At 43.5% G+C, this 25,225-nt stretch overlaps 2 protein-coding genes across 2 annotated transcripts in view; one reads left to right on the top strand and one right to left on the bottom strand.

Annotated features, from left to right (window-relative positions):
- Positions 1–25,225, bottom strand: part of CYFIP2 (cytoplasmic FMR1 interacting protein 2) — a 142,183-nt gene that overhangs the window by 47,234 nt on the left and 69,724 nt on the right. The window contains exons 20-23 of the mRNA XM_082621585.1: positions 22,791–22,899; positions 15,337–15,456; positions 8,313–8,512; positions 7,359–7,446 (exon numbers count right to left, since the gene is read on the bottom strand). Of these exons, the coding sequence (XP_082477711.1) occupies positions 7,359–7,446; positions 8,313–8,512; positions 15,337–15,456; positions 22,791–22,899 (517 nt within the window). The remainder of the gene's footprint in view (positions 1–7,358; positions 7,447–8,312; positions 8,513–15,336; positions 15,457–22,790; positions 22,900–25,225) is intronic.
- FNDC9 (fibronectin type III domain containing 9) lies at positions 4,599–5,325 on the top strand (the record flags this gene model as incomplete). The annotated part of the gene is made up of 1 exon (XM_082622050.1): positions 4,599–5,325. Exon 1 carries the CDS (start codon positions 4,642–4,644, stop codon positions 5,323–5,325), a length of 684 nt encoding a protein of 227 aa, XP_082478176.1. The 5' UTR covers positions 4,599–4,641.

The raw sequence follows: 25,225 nt of genomic DNA on the forward strand, positions 1-25,225 counted from the left end.
AGCCTACCTCAAAGAGTTCCCCACGGGTAAAATGAGAAAACACATTTTCTCATGCACTGAAATGTTCTCAGTGGTTATTTCTGAGTCATAGGATTTTGACTGCTGTCTTTGAACTTTGATACTCTTTATGTACAACGAGCACGTACATTAAAAAAAAAAAAAGCTGTTTTAAGGGGAGAAAAAAGGAAGGAAGATTCATGCAGAGTGCAAACCCTATCCATTACAGCCTCTGGATGAAGCTATGACCAACTCAGGAAATGGCTCTGGCCCACGGACATTTTCTTCTTAATGATAATGGCTACTATTCCTAAGCTCAGCACTACAGAGATGGGTTCGTCTCACCGCTACAACATTATCAGGTGGGTAGTATTGATATTTGCCTTTTACAGAAGAGTTAACCAAGGCCTAGGAAAGTCAGAAAATTTGTCCAAGGCCACAGAGTCAGGACTTGAACCTAGCCTGGGGACTTCAGCCCCTGCGTGCCAATCAGCTTTGGGACCAAGGTATGCTCTCTCACTGTCCCTTCACTGCCACCTTCAGGGAGGGAGCAGGGATCCCGCTCTTGGCTGGTTTCCTCTGGCAGTGATTTACTACTGGTGTAAACCAACCAGAGACCACCTGGCCCGACAGCTGAAGAGGCTGCCACTCAGGTGACTGCAGAAGAGTCCTGCCTGAAGGTGAAGACAGTGAGCCTGGCTGGGGTGTGATCTCCTGAGCCAAGTGTCCCCAGATGATCCGTCTCATCCACAAGGGCTCACTGGCTTCTCTGGGTGTTGCTGGGGAATGGTGATGGCCCAAAGGAGCAGGATAAGCCCTGGACTTGGAGGCAGGGACCCGGGTTCCACTCCTGGCTCTGCCAGCCTGAGGAAAGCCATCCCTTCTCTCAGGATCTGCCAACCAAGAGGACTTCTACGCCTTACATCCTCCAAGTGTCTCAACTTCTCAAATAAAAAGCTCAGGGTGAAAAATGGCATCCAGGAGCATTAAAAATAAATTCTTGTTTTCAGTGGCAAAGGCTTGAGCTCCATCTCGTCACTCCACAGGCCCCCTAACGCTGGTATTTTTATTCCCCTCAAAATAACCTTTTCAAAAGGCATCTGCAAACTACTGCATTGGCCTTTCTGTGGAGAGAATGCTTTCATGCTCTGCAGGGAGTCGCCATTAGCATGCATTACAGCAGATTCTAGACAGACGCCTGGGAAAACTGAATGCCACGGGAGGGAAGCGCAGAGCAAGTGTCTAATTGAGGGACACCAGGCATTCCGAGACCCCACGCCTCACAGAGACCCTTGGCCTGGGGAGGGTCTGTGACTCACTGGGCAACTCTTTATAACTTTTTGATTATCACTGATGTGAATCAAAAGGAGACCTTCATGGGTCCACTTGGATACTTTGGCCAAGAACCAAGTAGAAAAAAGATGACTTTTAAAAATGCCTAATTTGTGTTATATGATTCAGGTCTAAATTCATCGGAGCTAGAGCTGCTGTAACAAATTACCACAAACATGGTGGCTTCAAACATTTGAATCTCACAGTTCTGGAGGCCTGAAATCAAGGTGCTGGCAGGGCCACGCTCCCTCCAAAGGCTCTAGGAGAGAATCCTTCCTTGCATCTTCCAGCTCCTGCAGGTCCCTGGCAGTCCTTGGCTTATAGCAGCATCACTCCAATCTCTGCTTCTGTCTTCACACGGCTTCTACCCTTTGCATCTCTGTGTGTATAAATCTCCCTCTCCTTTCTCTATTTATAAAGACACCAGTCATTGGATTTAGGGCTCCCCCTAAATCCAGGATGATAACATTTCCAGATCCTTAACTAATTAAATTCACATAGTCCCTACTTCCAACTAAGGTCACATTCTGAGGTTCTGGGTGGACCTGAATTTGGTGAGGGGTAAGGGTGGGGAATGCTCAAACCAACTCAGTACGAGTGTCCTGGCGGTTCAGCAAGCCTCACATGGGTTCAGGCCTGGGCAGGGGGGTAGCACTCATGTTTTCTACCTGACATCCTGATCTAGCCCAAGCGATCAGCTTTACAGATGATGGAACTGAGGCCCAGAGAATAAAAGTGTCTTGACCAGTGGCATACAACTAGGTAATGCCACAGGAGGCAAGAATAAAGAAAGAAGAGGGTGTAGAGGTGGGTAAGGAGGTGGGGTGGGAGGGGATGAGGATGTAATTACTGTTTTACTTGTGGGAAAGGAAGAACGGCAGCTTTGCATTTGCAACCATTGTCCAAAGAAGGTCCAGATGGGGAAAAAAATGATAACTAGCTTATTAGATACACAATTTAGGAGACTTTGAAGAATTAGTACCACTCTGAGGATCAGTGTGCAGGGGATTGTTTGTCTTTTCTTTTTTGGCCAAAGGAATGAGAGCTCCTCTCACTGGGCAAAAGCCTTTCCAGACAGGTCCCTGAAACATCGTGCGTACAGATGCCTGCTGGTTGCTATGGTGAATGATACTGATCTGAAGAAATGAATAATGTGGGCGTTGGGGGCGACAGTGGAATTACTCACACAGTGGTGAGAGAGACATCAAGTAGAGCCCAGAGCAGAGGAGGGAGAAGGCACCATCCTTCAGCTTTGGTCCACTCTGCCTCTGAGGGCTGCGTTCTAACCGGATCCACTGTGAGCACCAGGTAAGGGACACAAATGGCTCTTCTTGGAAATGGAAATGGCTTTTCCTTTCACACTGCTTGGAGGAGGGCCAGGCAATGGTAATACGAACAGCTAAAAATAGGGGGGATTTAAAAACAGAAGCAGTGGAAGAAAAATAAATAATGGGAGACATTTAGTCGTAAAAGCTGTGAATGCTGCAGCTTGACAGAAAGCTCTTCAAAATGTCTGCTGTAGAAAACTCAGTCTGCAAAGACGGCCAGCACAGATGTGAGGCAAACAGAAGAGATTCATGACAAGAATCAGCATTCCTGATCACTCCTGGTGGAAGGGTTTATGAGGGCTATTGCCTCTGTATCGTAAGTAATGAAGTAAGCTCTTTTCATTGTGGTCCCTATTTATAGGGCTGTGTATGAGAAGGAGACCCATGGAGGGAGCGCAGATACTCAGTGTCCTCTGCAAAGACCCTCGCTGGGGGGATCTGAGCACACCTGCCTTGTCCCTTTCATCCCCCATTTTTCTGGGAGAAAATTTCCGGCCCAATGGAAAGGAACTCCCCTTCCTGAGCATTTTAGTTCATTGTCATCCATAGAGAAGAAAAACAAGCCCTGAAAAATCATTCACTGCTGGGCATCTTCCTGCAGCTCACTTCCTCTAGGAGCACGGGCATGAACACCGGTGGTTGGAGGGAAGCAGGGAGGAGAGAAAGCAGCTCATAATCGCAATCAGTGTGGCTTAATGTCCAATTCAGGTTAAAATCTGATCGACTGTTTTTTACTCTGTCATTGCAATCTGAAATGAAACCTTCTGCATTTCGTGTGAGAGAGGAGGGGCAGAGAACTGAGCTGGAGAGAACTGAGATCTATCCGTGAACATACACAGGTTGACTACGGCTGTCTCTGAATTTTAGCTCAGGGGAAATTTGGTAGAGGAGAACAATATCTCTCAAACACATAGAATTAAAAAGAAACTAAAAAGCTTGAAGATGGTGCACTTTTAGCAAAGCAATAGGGCTGGCAATCTGAAGAGGGTTCATTTCACGTGTCAGGAAAAACAGCAACCCCGTCTTAGTACCAGCGCCTCATTTTGCAATAACATTCTACGGCTAAACCCGGCAGCCTTGTCTTTGTAAATCCAGGGGTTACGTGGCTTTGGGTCTTGCACTTGTTAGCTGATTGCTCCTCTCAGATTGCTCATCTGTAGAATGGGAATCTAGTTCAGAGGGTGTGACGAATAAAGGATATTTATTCTTATATGTTGAGCTTCTAGTGACCTGTGACATAGCAACTGCTCGCTATTGCTGGTTATTACCATCAATAACAGTCACAGAACCAGCAGTATCAAACAGTAGCAGTTATGCTGGTATTCGGAGCTGATTATCTTGACCTGTGAAACTAATTTTCTGGGCTTTGAAAAAAGCTAACAAATGGACAAAACATGAGCAGAGGCTTTGGGGAGAAATCAGCTGCCGCTGAGTGATGATGCAAATCTCCTCTGGCTACGGGCAACAGCACTTGGAGGCTAAAAACACAGTGGCCGGAATGTTCTAGATGAATGAGCTCACAGCACTTGGGGCAGCAACAGGAGTTCCAGAGGGAAATTTTAGGTGACACAACTGCCTGACCTGGAGGCCACAGACCCGTGACTAACGTGAGGACTCTGAGGCTGTGCTGATTTTCCCTGTCATTGCCTTTTCTCCCCTTCTTTTAAGGTTTGGGAACAATGTTGTATTTAAAGAATCTGAGCCACGGCAGGATGAGGCTGGGGGATGTGCGTGCATCTCTTTTGGGCCCGATGGCCCCCAGCTTTGGCATGAGACAGCCCTGATTTGAACTGCGGTTCTGCCATTTCTCAGCTATGCCTAGCTGAGTACTGTCACCTCTTGGCCTCCATCTCTTTGTCTGTAAATCGGGGTCAATATTAGTCCCCATCTCGAATGCTCAATGAATGGTGGCTATGATTATCATAAACAAACACTTAAATGAGTAGATGACGCTCTTCACTTTGATTCTGGTTTCAGAATCGAGATGAACATCGAGGTTGGGAACGTTTCTTACACGGGAGCCATCATTTCCTGGTCGTCCTCGGAGCCCTGCCTGGAGGACTATTACCATATTATGTATAGGCCCAACTGGAACAGCATCTTCTCTGGCTATCTTCGCTACAGCTTCCACCACGAGGAGAAGGTGCCTCGAACAATCAGCTCCGTGGTGCTGGAACACCTCACCCCTTCCACTCTCTACTTCCTGTGCATCAGCTGCAAGAAGATCCTCTTCCCCTACAGGCACTACTGCACCATGTTCCACACCCTGGATAAGAGTCCACTGGCTGCTGGAAGTTCCCTGGTGGACCCCCAGATCTCCCTTTGGGTGCTGATGGCCATTCTGCTGGCCTGCTTCACGGCAGTCTTAGCCTTCATCTGCCTCCAGTTCTGGTGTATCCGTTGCCATGAGCCTCGATGGTCTTACAGAGCCGGCCTCATGGAGGAAGCCAATGGCCTGGTGAGATGGCCAGAGGAGGCCCCGGGTCTGGGTCAGGGGGAGGAAGACCTGCAGGGGCTCCCCCTGGTGGAATTGCCATGCAAGAACTCTGGAGCTGACGCGGAACCAGAAGCCGCAGCCGCAGCGGCGGAATGGGATGCCCCCGACGTGGGTGCCCTGCAGAGGGAGGGCGGTGTTCATCCTGCCGCACTGCCTCATTTTGGGGAGTGAGAGGTGGAGGGGAGGCGGCCCACATCAGGTAGCTTAAAGCCCTCCATGCAGCAGGTCTCCGGTAAAAACGCATCTATAGACTACCCATTCGCCTCCCCTCAAATGTCCGAGCTCTGACACATGGACCACGTGGTTGGATGAATGCCCTTTGACAAAGCTTCTCTAGCTGGAAAACATATAACCCCCTGGTGTGCAAAGGGAGGAACACGGTGTTTCTCAGGAGTGTCCATTTAGGGTAGGGGGGCTCAGTTAGGAATTAAAAGCATTATTTCAATATTAAAACAACCATGAATATATTATGGTATAGAAAGTGAAATCTGCATGACTTAAATAAAACACAAAACTTCCAGGAAATTTTTGAGTCGAAGATGGGCTCTTTAGTTATGCTTTCAGTCAGCTGAGGCAAACGTCCAGTCTCCTCTGCTGTTGAGAGGGATTATTTTGGAAAGATGTGAGAAGCCTTGCTCTAGAGTGTTTTCCAACTTTCAGCCAATCGCACACCACTTTGTACCCCATCTTCACCTTTTTTTAAACCACAGACTATCTTTACGATTATTAACAATACCTTTTCTTTAAATTGACTCATTTTTAAACTTATTTTAAAACATAGCCTTATGCTACTCCCCAGATGAAAAACCAGCACCCTCCTGCTATAAATAGAAGGGAAGAGACATAATAAATAGAATGAAGACAAAACAATACTAAATTTGACTTGGATACTATTGCCTAAGGACTCTGAGCTCAGGGCCTGCTCTCTCATCTCTGATCAAAAGGGAGATTAGCAGTCGTTGGAAAGGTATTAAAGACATATTAGCACCAACATAAGGTTTGCTCCTTGGTATAATCAGCAAGATTTGAAAGAGTATTGCAAAGGGAGTTACTTTGTGAGTGACTGTTAATTTATGCCATGACTGTGAACTGTCTACAGTGCTGTCTGTAAGGGTTCCCTGATTTAAGAGAGTTGCCTTGACCAGACTGGCTGCTCTGGAGAAGACACCTGTACTCTCTCAGCATCATCCTAAGACTTTCTAAGCCCCACATTCAGGCCCATGTGAAGGGCACTCATCTTGGTTCTCACACTTCCATCCAGGGCTCCCGACCTAGAGAAGCACCTTTTCTAACCATGTTATATTTATCCAGTCACTTCTTCTTCTAAGTCCATCTGTGTTTACTTTGTGAAAATGGGGTCAAAGGTGGCCATTTTTCATCTGTCACACACAAAAAAATCTTGGCTTTTTTGCCGTTGTTGTTGAGCTATTGCACCCTTTCTGTGGCGTTCTCCCACACAAACCCGCACGGTAAGAAACGATCTCCTACGTATGTCATGGTGACGGTAAGACTTTGTGAAGGGTGTTCCCCAGTGCCCACCCCGGGTGTGGAAATGGAGCTGGAAGAGGGTGGAGATGCGTCTGCTTCAACCTCTGCTAAATCCCCAGCATGGAGAACCTGCCCAGCATCTGGCCTGCAGTGGGGGCTTAAGGAATGTCTGTTTAACGAATGGCAAAGGACTGAAAGTCCAGAACAGGCACCACCTGGGAAGCTTTGTTAGTGTCAGGACTGGCACTGTGAACAAAGCAGCAAAGAGACAGGAGGAGACCTCTCAGCTCTAACTCCGGCCATCTGGGATTTCCTTCAAAGCTCCACCTTCCCAACTGCTTCCTGTCTGCAAATCCCTCATCTTCACGGAGCACAAAATCCCAGAATCGCAGGATGATACCACAATGAATCAACCGAGAACAGGAGGAGATGGGACGCCGAGACAAGGAGACGCACACACCTATTTCCCTGCTTGCCTTATAAAGTCCTCCCCAGACTGCTCCTGCCCAGAATGCAGCCCCACCAGGTCTGCGCTCACCCTCACCCCTGCTAGTTGTGAACAAATAAAGATGAATATACTTGCAGTTGTTTCTGCCTGGATTTCACTGCTGCCTCTGTATCTCCACGCTTCTTGTTTTTCTGATTTGGGGAACACTCTTCTATCTGCTTTTGCTCACTAGTCCTCTAAGAAGTAGGACACAGGCAAGACCACTCACCTTGGACCCATAGAGGTAATAAGGCTGGACGTTGGCGGGTTTATCTCTTTGCGGTTCTTGGGTGAAAGGAATGGCAGTTCGGACAAAACTAGTAGAAGAAAAGAGATGGGGCAGAAGTTAACTGGGTCCTAATATTATTCTTCACGGGACTTGATATAGCAGGAGCCCTTCCTGATCAGGTGCAACCACACTGTTTCTTAGGCCGTGGCCTATACAGGTACTTCTGACAGACTCCCGTTTAACTCCTGTCTCCTTTTCATAGATGGGAACACTGTAATCCAGGTTCACAGGCTCGACTCTGGGCTTGCAGCTGCTCAGATAGTGGTCAAGAAAGTCGAGAACAGGGTGGGCCTGAAAACAGCCTTCTCCAGGGCTTGGACCCTCCGCCCTCAGTTTGGTTTCCTCAAGAGTAGAGTGCTGCAAACTCTTTCTATAAAGGCCCAGATAGCAAATATGTTCCGCTTTGCCAGCCAGATGGTCTCTGTCACAACTACTCAACTCTGCTGTAGCATAGAAGCACCCATAAACATGCTCATAAACCGTAAATGAGTGAGCATGGATGGCAGAGTTCCAATAAAACTTTGTGAATTTCAAATAATTTCTACTTGTCACCAAGTTATAATTCTTTGGATTTTTTCCCTAGCCATCTCAAAATATCAATACCATTCTTAGCTCACAGGCTGAACAAAAAGAGCTGGCAACTAGAGGTGCCTCATGGGCTGGAGTGTGCAGATCTCTGCACAAGAGGATTGGAAGTCCCAAATCTTTAGAGAACCGGAAGTCTATCTTGCTAAGTGTGTGGCTTCCTCCCAGACCCTTCCGTGACTCTGGCACAAACTTATTCTATGCTGGCCATGAGCCAGGCCCTGATGACACTGAGAGGGCTCGTCTGGAGGAGACAGCTGGCTGCTGCTACCGCCACCCCCACTCTGCTTTGCACAGAGACTCCCTTACCGGTTGGTGGACCCATTGTAGCAGTAGTTGGGGAGGAAGTCGAAGTTCAGCTCCCAGAAGACATGCAGGGTGATGCGGCCATAGGGGGCAGACACGTTGTGATTGGCCTCCCGGAACATGGCATCAAAGCTGTCCAGGGTCATGTGCTTACACAGCAGCCGGTGTGTGAGCCGATTGATCTCCAGCAGCCACTCCAGCTCCTGCCCAGAGAGAGAGCCCGCGGCTGCTGAGGACTCACACACGCACCTTGCACGCAGACACCATTATCTGACAGATGCCTTTCATGCAGGTGAGGGCCCCTCAGACAACTTTATAACGGCCAGCATGGGACTAGGACCGCTACAGTAGTATGCGATGTTCCCTTCCTCTGAGTGAAGGAAGTACCAGACCATGCCCAGGGAGGCTGCATGCCTGCCCACAGAACGGGACCACAGACCATGTGCAAATCCCTTGTCTGCACCCCCCTCGGTAGAAAAGCATGACTACTTGCTCTCCAGTTTCTAGGTTAGTAAGGAAAAACCTTGTCCCTCTGAGTTGCAAGTAAAGTAAAAGGAAGTTGTGAACATCCATCCATCACCAGAGGCGCTATCTCCACCCTGCAGAAAGCAATCAAAAGAGCTACCACCTACTAAGTACTTACAATTAGGTTGGACCATGTAAAACTACTGTTTTTTAGGTCAAACACCATTTAATGTTAGTACTTTTTTATGGTTCAGTCTAATACATGCCAAGCAGTATTCTAAGCACTTTATATGTGTTAACTCACTTCACGCTCAAAAACTCCTATAAGGTCAGCATGATGGCTGTTCTTACTGTATACATATAGAAACTAGGCTTTAAGAAGTGCAGTAACTTGGCTTCAAATCCAGAAAGCTGGGCTCCAAAGTTCACATTCTTAACAGTTGTATCCTATAGACATTTAAAAAACAGCTGGGGGCAGAACGTTCCCTCATCTGGACTCCTCTTGTGCCCCTCACTCACACAGGGTTTGGTTACACATGTTGGCAAAGGTTTGGCTGCAAGCTATGGACGACGGACGTGCATGAGCTGTGGGCCCTGGTCGTTTGGAATCCAACCTTCAGGCAGAGAACAGGAGCCGAGTGGATAATATCTGGACAGAGCAGGTCACTGCACTTGCTAGGAAGTAAAACAGATAAAATACTTTGGGCTGGCTTTAGTTCCTTGCTGTATTGCTATCGAAGAGAATGAAAGCACAGTCCTGGGCAGAAAGCATCTCTGTGATGCTCTAGGACACTCCTATACTGTAGTGGTTAAGCCATCTTTTGAGATAGGTATGACTGTCCCTGTTTCATAGAGCGGAAAACCGAGGCTCAGAGGGTGAAATAACTCGCTCAGGGTCATAGAGTGAATACAGAACAGGGCTTAGGATGTGATCCCAGGTCTTCTGACTCCAAATCATGTGTGTTTGGCCCCTGTGACACAGCTTCCTGGAATAAAGAAGCAACAACTGAGAAAGCCCTTTGAAAAGTAAAGATGGCTTTACAACGTAAAAGCTAAAAGAACGTCGGCAAAGGCAGTTCCCCAGAGTGTGGCCAGGAGGTGGGATGGTCAGAGGGCCAGCTGTAAGAGCTGGGCCTTGGAGCCCAGTTGTCTACAGTCATAGGAGGTGGCCTCACACCAGAGATTCTATTTTATTCTCATTAGCCACAAGACCCCTCTGACTCTGGTTGGGGTCCAGAGTGTGGTAGGCCCAGACCACGCTTCCAATCTTGGAGCTTCGTCTCTCTGAAACTCAGATTCTGTGGCTCTAAATCGGGGCAAAATACTGTATCAAAGCTTGCAACCTTAACTGGCTGCAGGTAAGTGAGACAAGCAGGGGGCAGGAGGGAGCCCCGGGCTGGGCTGTCCGTGGCAAACTGGAGAGCCGCTGCCAGATAAAGGTGGAGCGGCTACTTCACGCCATCTGATTATTTGTTGCTACGTCGGAATGGGGCTTAGTGATGGCAGGTCTTGCCATCTCTTGAAAGAAGGCCAAAATCTGGATTGCAATTCTGGAATGGTAGCTGGAAGAATACGTTTCCAGTCACTGTGCACCTTGAAGTAAACGAAGGGTGGAAATACAGAATCAGCTGTCTGCTTCCATCTCTTGGGGCCTAGCTAGCTGGATGGCATTTTTGTTCCTCTTCACTTAGGGTGGGTAAGTAAGTAAGTAAAAGTAAGTAAGTAAATAAATAAAAGCAATGAATGTGAGTGATTTTATTTCTAAGATCACTGAGTCCCTCAGCACATGGAGGTGCCCTGTTACCATGAAGAGAGCTACAGATGAGGAACCGGGATTGAACAATTCCTGTTCTAAGGTTCTGTGATTTTAACGGTCTCACAGATGTGCATCAGAGACTGAAGGAGAGGGTGCTCACCTCCGCTGATATGCGGGTGCTGGAAATGTTGGTCCACTTCTTCCGCCACGCCCCACAAGTTTTTATTATGTAATGCAAACTGTGTTTTGCTTCAGCCCTGTACTTCCAGCCTTTCAATCAGAAGAGGGCACTTGCCTGAGGGATGCAGGGCTCAGTGCATCAAGGCACAGAGGTTTAGAAGGCCACAGGGGTGGTCCAGGTGCCTTCTGAGAGGATGTCAGCTCTCTATACTAAAGCCGGTTTACTGGGGGGGCAACACAGAGAAGCAGCACTGGGGAAACAAAACACCCAAACGGGCAACTTCTGCGAAGTAGTGGAAAGGGCTTTTCCACGGGAACCAGAAAACTTGAGTGTCAGCCGCACTTGGCCGTTAAACCAGCTCTGCGGTCCAGGCGGGCCAGGAGAATAGGGGTCTCAAACTCAGGCACAGCAAGGCCTGGTAGGTCATCCCATGAATGAATCGTGCCACAGGGCCTGCGGCAAACCCAGGAGAGCCCAGCCCAGCCGATGGGAAAGTCTAGTCATTTCTAGGCAATTGCTGCTATCTGGGAAGGCTGGTCTGAGGTTGCCAGAGCTTCTGCAGTTTTATTTGAATTCTTCCAAGTGTTAAGTGTTGGCTCCAAATTTCAAATATGCTTCACAGCCTAAACAAAACACAGCCTGCAGGCTGCCAGCTCTCAACTTTGGCATCAGATCCCTCTGAGAATCTACTTGCTCAGCTGTGTATGATTAGGGCCACCGACCGATGAAATCTCTGCAACCCTCCCAACTGGGCATCAAGCCACCCCTTCCCCTATCTCAAGATGGAGCTTCTAAGGTGGAGGGAAGGGCTGAGGGGAGCATATGCCTTGCTTTGTTTCTCAGAAGAGGCAGAAGTCTTCTCAGCCAAGGCAGTGGGGGCCTCCTGACCCCACAGGAGAGAGCACCCTTGGGCTCTCCTGTTCATGGGCTTCATGGGAAGTGGCTACTCTCCCGGGGGATGTTGCCCTCACCTGACAAACACAGGCTTTCACTGTTTGTTTCGATTTTGTTCCCAGCTAAAAGAACATTCAGTGCCTTTCAAGGGCTGGGAATAGGCCATAGATACCCACACACAACCCAAAACCAGTTTCTCCGTAAGATACGCTCATTCATTACTGGAAAACTAGAAGATACAGATAAACAAAGAAGATAAAAACAAAAATCCCGCCTCTTGGAGATAATCACTGCTAACATTTGGCAAAGAAAAATATTTCTTAAAGTAGATCTCCCAGAAGAACTTGTGCTATATCATAGTCTCTCAAAGTCAGTGACCCAGTACTTCGGTGGGCAGTTGGGTCAAGTTCTCTTGGAAATGCTTCTGAGAATCTACCCTGAGAGCACCTCATTTGTAGCTCAAAATTTCTATGAACACTCTCTTTTTTCATAAGCTATTTTCATTAAGTGCAAGAAACTATGCAAAGCTCTTTCCAGGCAGTATCTCATTTCACCCTTTTGACAAGTCTATGAGGTGGATTCTAATATTTCCTCCATTGCACTACAGGCTTGCAGTATAAGATAAGCAACTCACCCAAGATCACCCAGCTAGTTAAGTGGTGGGGCCAGGACTGGAACCCCAAGGTCTTTGCGATGCTAGAGTCCTAGTTCTTAGTCCCTTTTTCTTTCTTTCTTTCTTTTTTTATTTAATTTTTTTAACTTATTTTTTAGCTGCATTGGGTCTTTGTTGCTGCACGTGGGCCTTTTCTAGTTGGGGTGAGTGGGGGGGCTACATTTTGCTGTGATGCGCAGGCTTCTCATCGCAGTGGCTTCTCTTGTTGCGGTGGCTTCTCTTGTTACTAGGCATGTGGGCTTCAGTAGTTGCAGCGCACAGGCTTAGTTGCTCTGTGGCATGTGGGATCTTCCTGGAACAGGGATCGAACCCATGTCCCCTGCATTGACAGGGGGATTCTTAACCACTGCACCATCAGGGAAGTCCCAGTCCCTTTTTAAAAAACCACTTTGTCCATTAAAAAACAAAACAAAACCCTTTTTATTTTGAAATAATTTTTGACTTAAAGCTGTGAAAACTGCAGACTTCCTGCATATTCCTGACCCAGTTTCTCCAATGTCAACCTCTTACATAAGTTACCTAAAGTCAGAAACTAACATTGGTACAATTCTATGAACTAAATGACAGACCTTATTCAAATTCACCATTTTTTTTTCCATTTTAGGGTTCAATCCAGAATCCCACATTGCACTGAGTTGTCATGTCTCCTTAGTCTTTTCCAATCTCTAACAGATTTCAGTATCTCTTTGTCTTTTATGATATGGATGCTTTTGAAAAGCATTGTTCATTTTTTTTTTTTTTTTTTTGCGGTATGCGGGCCTGTCACTGTTGTGGCCTCTCCCGTTGCGGAGCACAGGCTCCGGACGTGCAGGCTCAGCAGCCATGGCTCACGGGCCTAGCCGCTCCGCGGCATGTGGGATCTTCCCAGACAGGGACACGAACCCGTGTCCCCTGCATTGGCAGGCGGACTCTCAACCACTGTGCCATCAGGGAAGCCCGCATTGTTCATTTTTGAATGCCATTTGATTTGGGTTCATCTGATTTATTCTCATGATTAGATTGAGATTATGCATTATGCATACATATCAGGGGATACATGAATATACCTTATTTCTGGTGATATTAACCTTTCATGCTTGGTTAAGATGGTGTCTGCTATGAATGGATAAAGAAGAGGTGGCACGTATATACAATGGAATATTACTCAGCCATAAAAAGAAACGAAATTGAGTTATCTGTAGTGAGGTGGATGGACCTAGAGTCTGTCATACAGAGTGAAGTAAGTCAGAAAAAGAAAAACAAATACCATATGCTAACACATATATATGGAATCTAAAAAAAAAAAAAGGTTCTGAAGAACCTAGGGGCAGAACAGGAATAAAGACACAGACGTAGAGAGTGGACTTAAGCACACGGGGAGGGGGAAGGGTAAGCTGGGACGAAGTGAGAGAGTGGCATGGACATATATACACTACCAAATGTAAAATAGATAGCTAGTGGGAAGCAGCCGCATAGCGCAGGGAGATCAGCTCGGTGCCTTGTGACCACCTAGAGGGGTGGGATAGGGAGGGTGGGAGGGAGACGCAAGAGGGAGGGGATATGGGGATATATGTATACATATAGCTGATTCACTTTGTTATATAGCAGAAACTACCACAACATTGTAAAGCAATTATACTCCAATAAAGATGTTAAAGAAAAAGAGAAAACATAAATATAACAAGTATTCTGCAAAAAAAAAAAAAAGATGGTGTCTGTCTGCTAGATTTCCCCATTGTAAAATTAGTATTCTTCCTTTTGCAATTAATAAGTATCTTGGGGCCTCCCTGGTGGCGCAGTGGTTGGGAGTCCGCCTGCCGATGCAGGGGATACGGGTTCGTGCCCCGGTCTGGGAGGATCCCATATGCCGCGGAGCGGCTGGGCCCGTGGGCCATGGCCGCTGGGCCTGCGCGTCCGGGGCCTGTGCTCCGCAGCGGGAGAGGCCACAACAGTGAGAGGCCCGCATACCGCAAAAAAAAAAAAAAAAAAAAAAAAAAATAAGTATCTTGAAGGAGATAATTCGAGACTATGTAAGAATGCTTTTTCTTCTCTAAGTATTTTTAAAATTTTTGAGTAATTTTAAAACTGGTGAAATACAGATAACATAAAATTTACCATTTTAACCCTTTTTAAATGTACCTGTGGCATTGGATACATTCATATTGTTGTTCCACCATCACCACTATCCACCTCCAGAACTTCTTAATCTCCCCAACTGAACCTCTGTACCCATTAAGCACTAACTCCCTATTCCTTGGCAAACACCACTGTACTTTCTGTCTCTATAAATCTCACTATTCTAGAAACCTCATAATAAGAAGAATCATAAAATACTCTTCGCAAAGTTCTGCCCGCTAATTTTAGCATCTGTTACTGGATCTTGCCCGCAACCATTACTACTGAGGTGTTCTAATGGTGATTTTCTACTTCTCTCATTCCTTCTACTCATCTGCTTTTGAAGCATTAAAAGCTTCCTTTGATTCACCAAAAGACTGATCAATCAAGTTATTCTAATTCTTGGAAAGACTTAGCAGAGAGTAGTTCAAATTGCTGATTAATAAAAGAAGGTAGCAGGCCTGTCCCATGCTTGTGCATCAGGAACAACTATATAATTTGCACGTCCCAGCACAAAATGAAAACGTGGGGACCCTTGTTAGAAGATGATTAAGAATTCCAAGATGGTGACACCAAAGCATTAAACCAGTCAAGAGCCTCTGTGGGCTCTATACTACTGCACACCCACGAAGCTGACGCTGCTGTGTAACCTTCCCTAGTTTGTTAGGACCACCCAGCTACTTTCTGGAGCTGTAGAATCCTAAAGGACAAGAAGCTGTGCCCCAGGGCTGGCCATTTCTAGAGATTTCAAGATCCCCCCTCCACTCCCATTCTCTAGGCAACCAGGAAGGTAAGATTATTCTTACTCTTTTTAAATCTTTTTTTTTCCCCTGTCTCATTCAGATGAGAAAGAGACCCATTGCTTCTCTGTAACTAGCTCAGAACGAGGCTAACAACAACCCCCAATGAGGCTTCTAGTCTGAGGAGTCCCAGAGCAGAACTCACAAGGGCCCCCATCTCTTACCACAATGGAGGTCAGGTCCTCACTCTCAAAGCGGCTGATGGCCTGGTCCAAGGATTTATACATGGCGGCAGAGATGCGCTGGGTAATGAGTCTGTTCAAGTCAATTGATCTACCCAACAGCTGCACGGGAGAGAGAGAGACAGAGGGAGAGATACAAGGTTACTTAAAGTTTGTTTGCACAAGCACAGGACAACTAAATGCAATGCACTGATAGGAAACTGTACTAAAATCATGAAGAACATGACCAGGACAAATAGGGGCTCTATGAAGAAAATAGTATTATTAAATTTCCTGAGTATGATAATTCTCTTTGGATGATGAAAGAATGTCCTTGTTCTTAGGAGATACATGCTGAGGTATCAGCGGTAAAGTGTCATGTACCTCCAACCTACTCTCAAAAGGCTAAGAAAAAAGTACGTATATTAAAATATATATTTTATTATAGTGGGTAGGCCAAAAAGTTCATTTGGTATTTTTCTGTAAGATGTTACGAACATTTTGGTCAACCTAATATTTCTATATAAATATGTTTTTAAAATTATATATACTATAAACATATATTTAAACTACACTTACTATATTTATGAGAGAGAAAAAACACATACATGAGTAAAAGAAAGTGAATCAAATGTGGTTAAAACACGAATAATCATGAATCTGGCTACAAAGTATATCTGTGTGTTTACTGTGTTATTCTTTGATGAACACAGATGTCAAAATCCTGAACAAAATACCAGCAAACAGAATCCAACAGCACATTAAAAGGCTCATACACCATGATCAAGTGGGATTTATCCCAGGGATGCAAGGATTCTTCAATATACGTAAATCAATGTGATACACCTCATTAACAAATTAAGGAATAAAAACCATATGATCACCTCAATAGATGCAGAAAAAGCTTTTGACTAAATGCAACACCCATTTATGATAAAAACTCTCCAGAAAATGGGCATAGAGGGAACGTACCTCAACATAATAAAGGCCATATATGACAAACCCACAGCAAGCATCATACTCAATGGTGAAACACTGAAAGCATTTCCACTAAGATCAGGAACAAGACTAGGATGTCCACTCTCACCACTCTTATTCAATATAGTTTTGGAAGTTTTAGCCACAGCAGTCAGAGGAGAAAAAGAAATAAAAGGAATCCAAATTGGAAAAGAAGAAGTAAAACTGTCACTGTTTGCCGATCACATGATACTATACACAGAAAATCATAAAGATGCCACCAGAAAACTACTAGAGCTAATCAATGAATTTGGTAAGGTTGCAGGATACAAAAGTAATGCACAGAAATCTCTGGCATTCCTATAGACCAACAATGAAAAATCAGAAAGAGAAATTAAGGAAACACTCCCGTTTATCACTGCAACAAAAAGAGTAAAATACCTAGGAATAAACCTGCCTCAGGAGGCGAAAGAAATGTACTCAGAAAACTATAAAACAGTGATGAAACAAATCAAAGATGACATAAACAGATGGAGAAATCTACCATGTTCTTGGATTGGAAGAATCAATATGGTGAAAATGATCAGACTACCCAAAGCAATCTACAGATTCAATGCAATCCCTATCAAACTACCAAGGGCATTCTTCACAGAATTAGAACAAAAAATTTTACAATTGATATGGAAACACAAAAGACCCCGAATAGGCAAAGAAATCTTGAGAAAGAAAAATGGAATTGGAGGAATCAGGCTCCCCGACTTCAAACTGTACCACAAAGCTACAGTAATCAAGACAGTATGATACTGGCACAAAAACAGAAATATAGATCAATGCTACAAGACAGAATACCCAGAGATAAACCCACACACATAGGGGCACCTAATTTACAACAAAGGAGGCAAGAACATACAATGGAGAAAAGACAGCCTCTTCAATAAGTGGTGTTGGGCCACCAAACCAGCTTTACAACAAACGCTAAAGGAACTTCTTTAGGCAGAAAACACAAGAGAAGGAAAACACCTACAATAAAAAACCCAAAACAATTAAGAAAATGGTAATAGGAGCATACATATCGATAATATCCTTAAATGTAAATGGACTAAATGCTCCAACCAAAAGATGTAGACTGGCTGAATGGATACAGAAACAAGATCCATATATATGCTGTCTACAAGAGACCCACTTCAGACCTAGGGACACATACAGACTAAAAGTGAGGTGATGGAAACAGATACTCCATGCAAATGGAAATCAAAAGAAAGCTGGAGTAGTAATTATCATATCAGACAAAATAGACTTTAAAATAAAGACTATTACAAGAGACAAAGAAGGACACTACATAATGATCAAGGGATCAATCCAAGAAGAAGGTATAACAATTGTAAATATTTATGCACCCAACATAGGAGCACCTCAATATATAAGGCAAATGCTAACAGCCATAAAAGGAGAAATCAACAGTAACACAATCATAGTAGGGGACTTTAACACCCCACTTTCACCAATGGACAGATCGTCCAAAATGAAAATAAATAAGGAAACACAAGCTTTAAATGATACATTAAACAAGATGGACTTGATTGATATTTATAGGACATTCCATCCAAAACAACAGAATACACTTTCTTCTCAAGCGCTCATGGAACATTCTCCAGGATAGAACATATCTTGGGTCACAAATCAAGCCTTGGTAAATTTAAGAAAATTGAAATCATATCAAGTATCTCTTCCGACCACAATGCCATGAGACTAAATATCAATTACAGGAAAAAATCTGTAAAAAATACAAACACATGGAGGCTAAACAATAGACTACTAAATAACCAAGAGATCACTGAAGAAATCAAAGAGGAAATCAAAAAATACCTAGAAAGAAATGACAATCTAAACACGACAACCCAAAACCTATAGGATGCAGCAAAAGCAGTTCTAAGAGGGAAGTTTATAGCAATACAATCCTACCTCAAGAAACAGGAAACATCTCAAATAAACAACCAAACCTTACACCTAAAGCAATTAGAGAAAGAAGAACAAAAAACCCCCAGTTAGCAGAAGGAAAGAAATCAGAAAGCTCAGATCAGAAATAAATGAAAAAGAAATGAAGGAAACAATAGCAAAGATCAGTAAGACTAAAAGCTGGTTCTTTGAGAAGATAAACAAAATTGATAAACCACTAGCCAGACTCATCAAGAAAAAAGGGAGAAGATTCAAATCAGTAGAATCAGAAATGAAAAAGGAGAAGTAACAAATGACACTGCAGAAATACAAAGGATCCTGAGGGATTACCACAAGCAACTATATGCCAATAAAATGGACAACCTGGAAGAAATGGACAAATTCTTAGAAAAAGCACAACCTCCTGAGACTGAATCAGGAGGAAACAGAAAATATAAACAGACCAATCACAAGCACTGAAGTTGAAACTGTGATTAAAAATCTTCCAACAAACAAAAGCCCAGGACCAGATGGATTCACAGGTGAATTCTATCAAACATTCAGAGAAGAGCTCACACCTATCCTTCTCAAACTCTTCCAAAATATAGCAGAGGGAGGAACACTCCCAAACTTATTCTACGAGGCCACCATCACCCTGATACCAAAACCAGACAAGGATGTCACAAAAAAAGAAAATTATAGACCAATATCACTGATGAACATAGATGCAAAGATCCTCGACAAAATACTAGCAAACAAAATCCAAAGCACATTAAAAGGATCATACACCATGATCAAGTGGGGTTTATCCCAGGAATGCAAGGATTCTTCAATATATGCAAATCAATCAATGTGATAAACCATATTAACAAATTGAAGGATAAAAACCATATGATCATCTCAATAGATGCAGAAAAAGCTTTCAACAAAATTCAATACCCATTTATGATAAAAAAAACCCTCCAGAAAGTAGCCATAGAGGGAACTTACCTCAACACAGTAAAGGCCATATATGACAAACCCACAGCCAACATCGTTCTCAGTGGTGAAAAACTGAAACCATTTCCACTAAGATCAGGAATAAGACAAGGTTGCCCACTTTCAACACTATTATTCAACATAGTTTTGGAAGTTTTAGCAATCAGAGAAGAAAAAGAAATAAAAGGAATCCATATTGGAAAAGAAGAAGTAAACCTGTCATTGTTTGCAGATGACATGATACCACACTTAGAGAATCCCAAAGATGCTACCAGAAAACTACTAGAGCTAATCAATGAATTTGGTAAAGTTGCAGGATACAAAATTAATGCTCAGAAATCTCCTGCATTCCTATACACTGATGATGAAAAATCAGAAAGAGAAATAAGGAAACACTCCCATTTACCATTGCAACCAAAAGAACAAAATACCTAGGAATAAACCTACCTAAGGAGACACAAAACCTGTATGCAGAAAACTATAAGACACTGATGAAAGAAATTAAAGATGCTACAAACAGATGGAAAGATATACCATGTTCTTTGATTGGAAGCATCAACATTGTGAAAATCACTGTATACCCAAAGCAATCTACAGATTCAATGCAATCCCTATCAAACTACCAATGGCATTTTTTACAGAACTAGAACAGAAAATTTCAGTTTGTATGGAAACACAACAGACCCTGAATAGCCAAAGCAATCTTGAGAAAGAAAAACAGAGCTGGAGGAATCAGGCTCCCTGACTTCGGACTATGCTACAAAGCTACAGTAATCAAGACAGTATGGGACTGGCACAAAAACAGAAGTATACATCAATGGAACAGGATAGAAAGCCCAGAGATAAACCCATGCACATATGGTCACCTTATCTTTGATACAGAAGGCAAGAATATACAATGGAGAAAAGACAGCCTCTTCAATAAGTGGTGCTGGGAAAACTGGACAGCTACATGTAAAAGAATGAAATTAGAACACACCCTAACACCATACACAAAAATAAACTCAAAATGGATTAAAGGCCTTGGTGTAAGGCCAGACACTATAAAACTCTCAGAGGAAAACATAGGCAGAACACTAGATGACATACATCACAGCAAGATTCTTTTTGACCCACCTACTAGAGAAATGAAAATAAAAACAAAAATAAACAAATGGGACCTAATGAAACTTAAAAAGCTTTTGCACAGCAAAGGAAACCATAAACAAGACAAAAAGACAACCCTCAGAATGGGAGAAAATATTTGCAAATGAAGCAACTGAAAAAGGATTAATCTCCAAAATTTACAAGCAGCTCATGCAGCTCAATAACAAAAAAACAAACAACCCAATCCAAAAATGGAGAGAAGACCTAAATAGACATTTCTCCAAAGAAGATATACAGATTGCCAACAAACACATGAAAGGATGCTCAACATCACTAATCATTAGAGAAATGCAAATCAAAACTACAATGAGGTATCACTTCACGCAGGTCAGAATGGCCATTATTAAAAAATCTAGAACCAATAAATGCTGGCAAGAGTGTGGTGAAAAGGGAACCCTCCTGCACTGCTGGTGGGAATGTAAATTGATACAACCACTATGGAAAACAGTATGGCGGTTCCTTAAAAAACTAAAAATAGAACTGCCATATGACCCAGCAATCCCACTACTGGGCATATACCCTGAGAAAACCATAATTTAAATAGAGACATGTACCACGATGTTCATGGCAGCACTATTTACAATAGCCAGGACATGGAACCAACCTAAATGTCTATCGACAGAAGAATGGATAAAGAAGATGTGGCACATATATACAATGAAATATTACTCAGCCATAAAAAGAAATGAAACAGTTATTTGTAGTGAGGTGGATGGATCTAGAGTCTGTCATACAGAGTGAAGTAAGTCAGAAAGAGAAAAACAAATACCGTATGCTAACACATTTATATGGAATCTAAAAAAAAAAAAAAGGTACTGATGAACCTAGTTGCAGGGCAGGAATAAAGAGATAGACACAGAAAATTGACTTGAGGACATGGGGTGGGAGGGTGAAGCTGGGGCAAAGTGAGAGTAGCTTTGACATATATACACTACTGAATGTAATACAGTTAGCTAGTGGGAAGCAGCAGCATAGCACAGGGAGATCAGCTCGGTGCTTTGCAATGACCTAGAGGGGTGGGATAGGGAGGATGAGAGGGAGGGGATATGGGGACATGTGTAGCATATGGCTGATTCACTTTGTTGTGCAACAGGAACTACTGATTCACTTTGTTGTGCAACAGGAACTAACACAGTATTGTGAAGCAATTATACTCCAATAGATATATTAAAAAAAAAGTTGAGGAAAAATACGATGCATTCAGACTGTAGGAAGAGGCTCAGGACACACTCTGGTACCCCATGCATTGCTGACATCCTGAATCTACCCTTGAAGTTCTTCCTGTATCCGTCCTGTGCCCCAGTTCAGAGTCACCAGGGAGTAGCAGTCCCCACAGCGAGGGCCTACCGTGTACCTTTATGGGGATGAATTTAAAAGCATGAGGAGAAGGGCTGACTACAGACTGGAAAATATAGCTTAGGATAATTTCCACTGGGGTACACGTGGGCATTACTGCAGATGGTACATACATAGCAATAAACATTTATTGAGTATCTGTTGTGTGCACTGCACTTTGCTAGGTGCCCAAGGATTATTCTCAACTATTTTATTTTTTTCTGCTTCCCTTTTGGGAGAGATTTTCCACCAACTGACTAAGGCTCCTTAGAGCACACACAGAGCCCTCAGGTTTAATGTCCTGTGACTAATTCTAGCTGCACTGGTAACTGACAGCTGTAATCTTCTGCGAGGCTGAAGGAAAAACTCTCTTTGAGCCCTTACTGTTGGCAGAGGTGAAAATGTTTTTTTCCTCTTATGATTCTCCATTTCTCTTAGATTTCTCAGAGCAATGGGAATATCCAAGGTTTCCACGGTAAATCCTCTCCTCTTTATCCAGGGCATCTTCTCAGTCTCAGCCCTGCTTCCCTTCACCCAAGTCTTCTCCACAAACACGTGAACCACAGGATAAGCACACAGAGGTCACAGCATGAAGGCCATTTCAACACTGTGTGGCTGACAGCAGCTTAGGAGTAGGATGCAAGGTCTGCTGGAGCATCTCTTATTTTTGTCTGCCAGGCTCACGTGAACATCTTTAAGCAGGGATATGTTTCTAGCTCCTGGCAGAATTTCCTCTACATCTGGGGTCAAATGTTAACAGAGACTAACTCCATAAAAACAAAACATAATGGGCCCCGTTCAGGGGTAGATTTACCCATTTCTGAACATTAGTCCCGACTGAAGGAGGTGGGCTGCAGCTTATGATGGGAGGACAAAGGTGGCCGCTACTCATCAGAGGTGAATGGCAGCTGGGCTGAGAAGCCTAGAACTTGAACCAAAGGAAGCCCAATGCCTCTTGACTGTAAGATTCTGAGGGGGTGTTATATCCATGGTCAGCAGCCCACGCGGGGCAATACCCAGGGAAGATGGTAAGCAGTCCTGATTTCCAATCTCTAGGCTAACGTCACAGTTCCTCTCTCCTGCCCATTCCACCTCTGTCACCATACCTGGACGTGTCTCTGCTTCAACAGCGTTTCGTAGCGGTTGGATGGTGGGTATGGAATGATGACTCCATAATTCTTACATTCAGCCCTAAAACGTTTATCCAACAGGACACTGGAAGGGATAAAAGTGAAATAAGGCCAGTAAACATGACGGTGAATGGTGATCAATCACCCAGCCATGTGTATTTCAAACCACAGGATCTACTCATGAAGTGCTATCTAATATATTTTAAATATTTTTTTCTGATCTAGAGCAAAGTTCTTCTAATTTTTTTCAGCCCAGAAAGCTCAATATGTGAAATAGAATTTCCACGTTAAAGACACGCAACACAGAAGTTGAGATGCTTTCTTGCTTTTATTCATTCACCATAAAAGCAATTGAGTCCCTGCTTAGTATATCCCAGGAAACATTCTAGGTACCAAGGATACAAAGTTCTTGTCCTTATGGAGCTTATGTTCTAGTAAAGAGAGACTGATAATAAATAAATAGGCAGAGGAATAAAATAATTTCAGATAATAGTAAATACCTGCATAGTATTTACTATTCACCAGGCATACACGTACATGCGGAGAGTCATTTTTAATCTCACAACAATCCCATGAATTAGATGTTCTATTATGATCTTTTACACTGAGCCAGGGATTGCAGAGTAATAAGTGCTCTGAAAATAATAAAACAGGATCATTTGGTGTTAGGAGGTCAGGGAAAGCCTCTCTAAAGAGGTTCTGTTGGACAGAGACCTAAATGCTAAAAATGGAAAGATCTGCGGGAAGAATCTTTCAGGCATGATTAGCTTGGTACATTGAGAAAAAGGAAAAATGGTCAGTGTAGATAATGGGCAGCAGAGTATGGTGCAAAAATGAATTTATAAAGTTAGTCTAGGGGCCAGACCATGCGGGATGATATAAGCCACAGTAAGGAGGTTAGATGTTTTCTAGATGTAATTGAAGCCACGGAAAGTTTTTAAGCAGGAAAGTGACATCATCTAAATCTACACTGTCCAATACATTAGCCACCCACCAGGTGAGCCTACTGAGCACCTGAAACGTGGTGAGTCCAAGCTGAGATGTGCTATTAGTATAAAATACACACTAGATGTTGAAGACTTAGGAAAAAAACATGGAAAACTATTTCCTTAATAACTTTTTATTGGTTACATGTTGAAATTATAATATTTTAGATATAATGGATTATGTAAAATATAGTATTAAATTAATTTTTAAAATATGGCTACTAAAACATTTACAATTACATCTGTGACCTAACATTGGTGATTGCATTATATTTCTGATGGACAGCAATGATCTAGACCACTCTGTTCCGCCTGTGCTCTCTGATCCTCCCAACTTCTCACTATCTCCCCCAACTTCCCGTATCTTTGACAAACCACAGATCTTATAAGGAGGGATATAGATTAAGATTCCTACTTCAGATAAGGAGATTTTGTAAATTAAATATATAGAGGACCCAGTGTTTGACAAGTCTGAGTTTGTTTACACAGACAATGGACCAGCATACTTGATAAGTATCTTAGAGAAGCTGGAAGCCCAGCTCACTGTTAGAACCCCATGCAATTCAATCCAGACACTTGTGAAGTGACTCCTTTGTGAAAGGCTGTGTTCTCTGCGCTTTCCCTGAAACCCTATGCATATGCTTTCTATAGTTTACATCCTTAAGAGCCATTCACTTCATTTAATGCACATTCTGTGTTAACAGACACTTGTGCATCTGTATACCACCTCCTGTCTGAAATACATCAGAACAACTCAAGTTGTTGAAAGCAAAACAAAGCAAATTTTTATTGTAGGGAGAAAAAGTAACAATCCTTGAAATTACTGGTTGGTACATTTGGATTTCCAATAAAAAGGGAAATATCTCTATCTCTATCTATCTATCTATGTAGGCAGGGTTTTTTTGACCAGTACTATTATGGGTTCCTCAAACCCAGGAATTCTCAGGGGTCTAAATCAACCCATACTGACAATACAAATGAGCCTGTAAAACTTGACATGCCCAGACCTCTCCTCTTCTTTGGCCTTCTGTCTGGCCTTCATACTCCCATTCTTGCTCACCTCCAATCCATTCTCTACAGTTTAATGTTTTTAAAAGATCAAACATCTAAAAATAAAAATCAAACTGAGTCACTGTCATACTTTGGAAACTATCCCGTGGTGTTCCACTTCTCCTAGGACAAATGCCTACAAGGCTGCAAGACCTGGGCCCTGCCTACCTGCCCAGCTTTACCATGCAGCCTGCCCACTCTGTGATCCGTGAATGAGACATTTACGTGTACTAATTCACATTAATCCTCTCAACAGCCCTACGAAGTAGAAGTAGGCATGCTCTTCATCTTCTGCTTCTGCCACAGGGACTCTGCACAAGTAGTTTGTTTTGCCTGCAATTTCTAGCCCTACTCTTCACCCAGTTTTACTTAATC

This window comes from Mesoplodon mirus (genome assembly GCF_964341445.2).
Source record: "Mesoplodon mirus genome assembly, chromosome: 5".
Taxonomy (NCBI): domain Eukaryota; kingdom Metazoa; phylum Chordata; class Mammalia; order Artiodactyla; family Ziphiidae; genus Mesoplodon; species Mesoplodon mirus.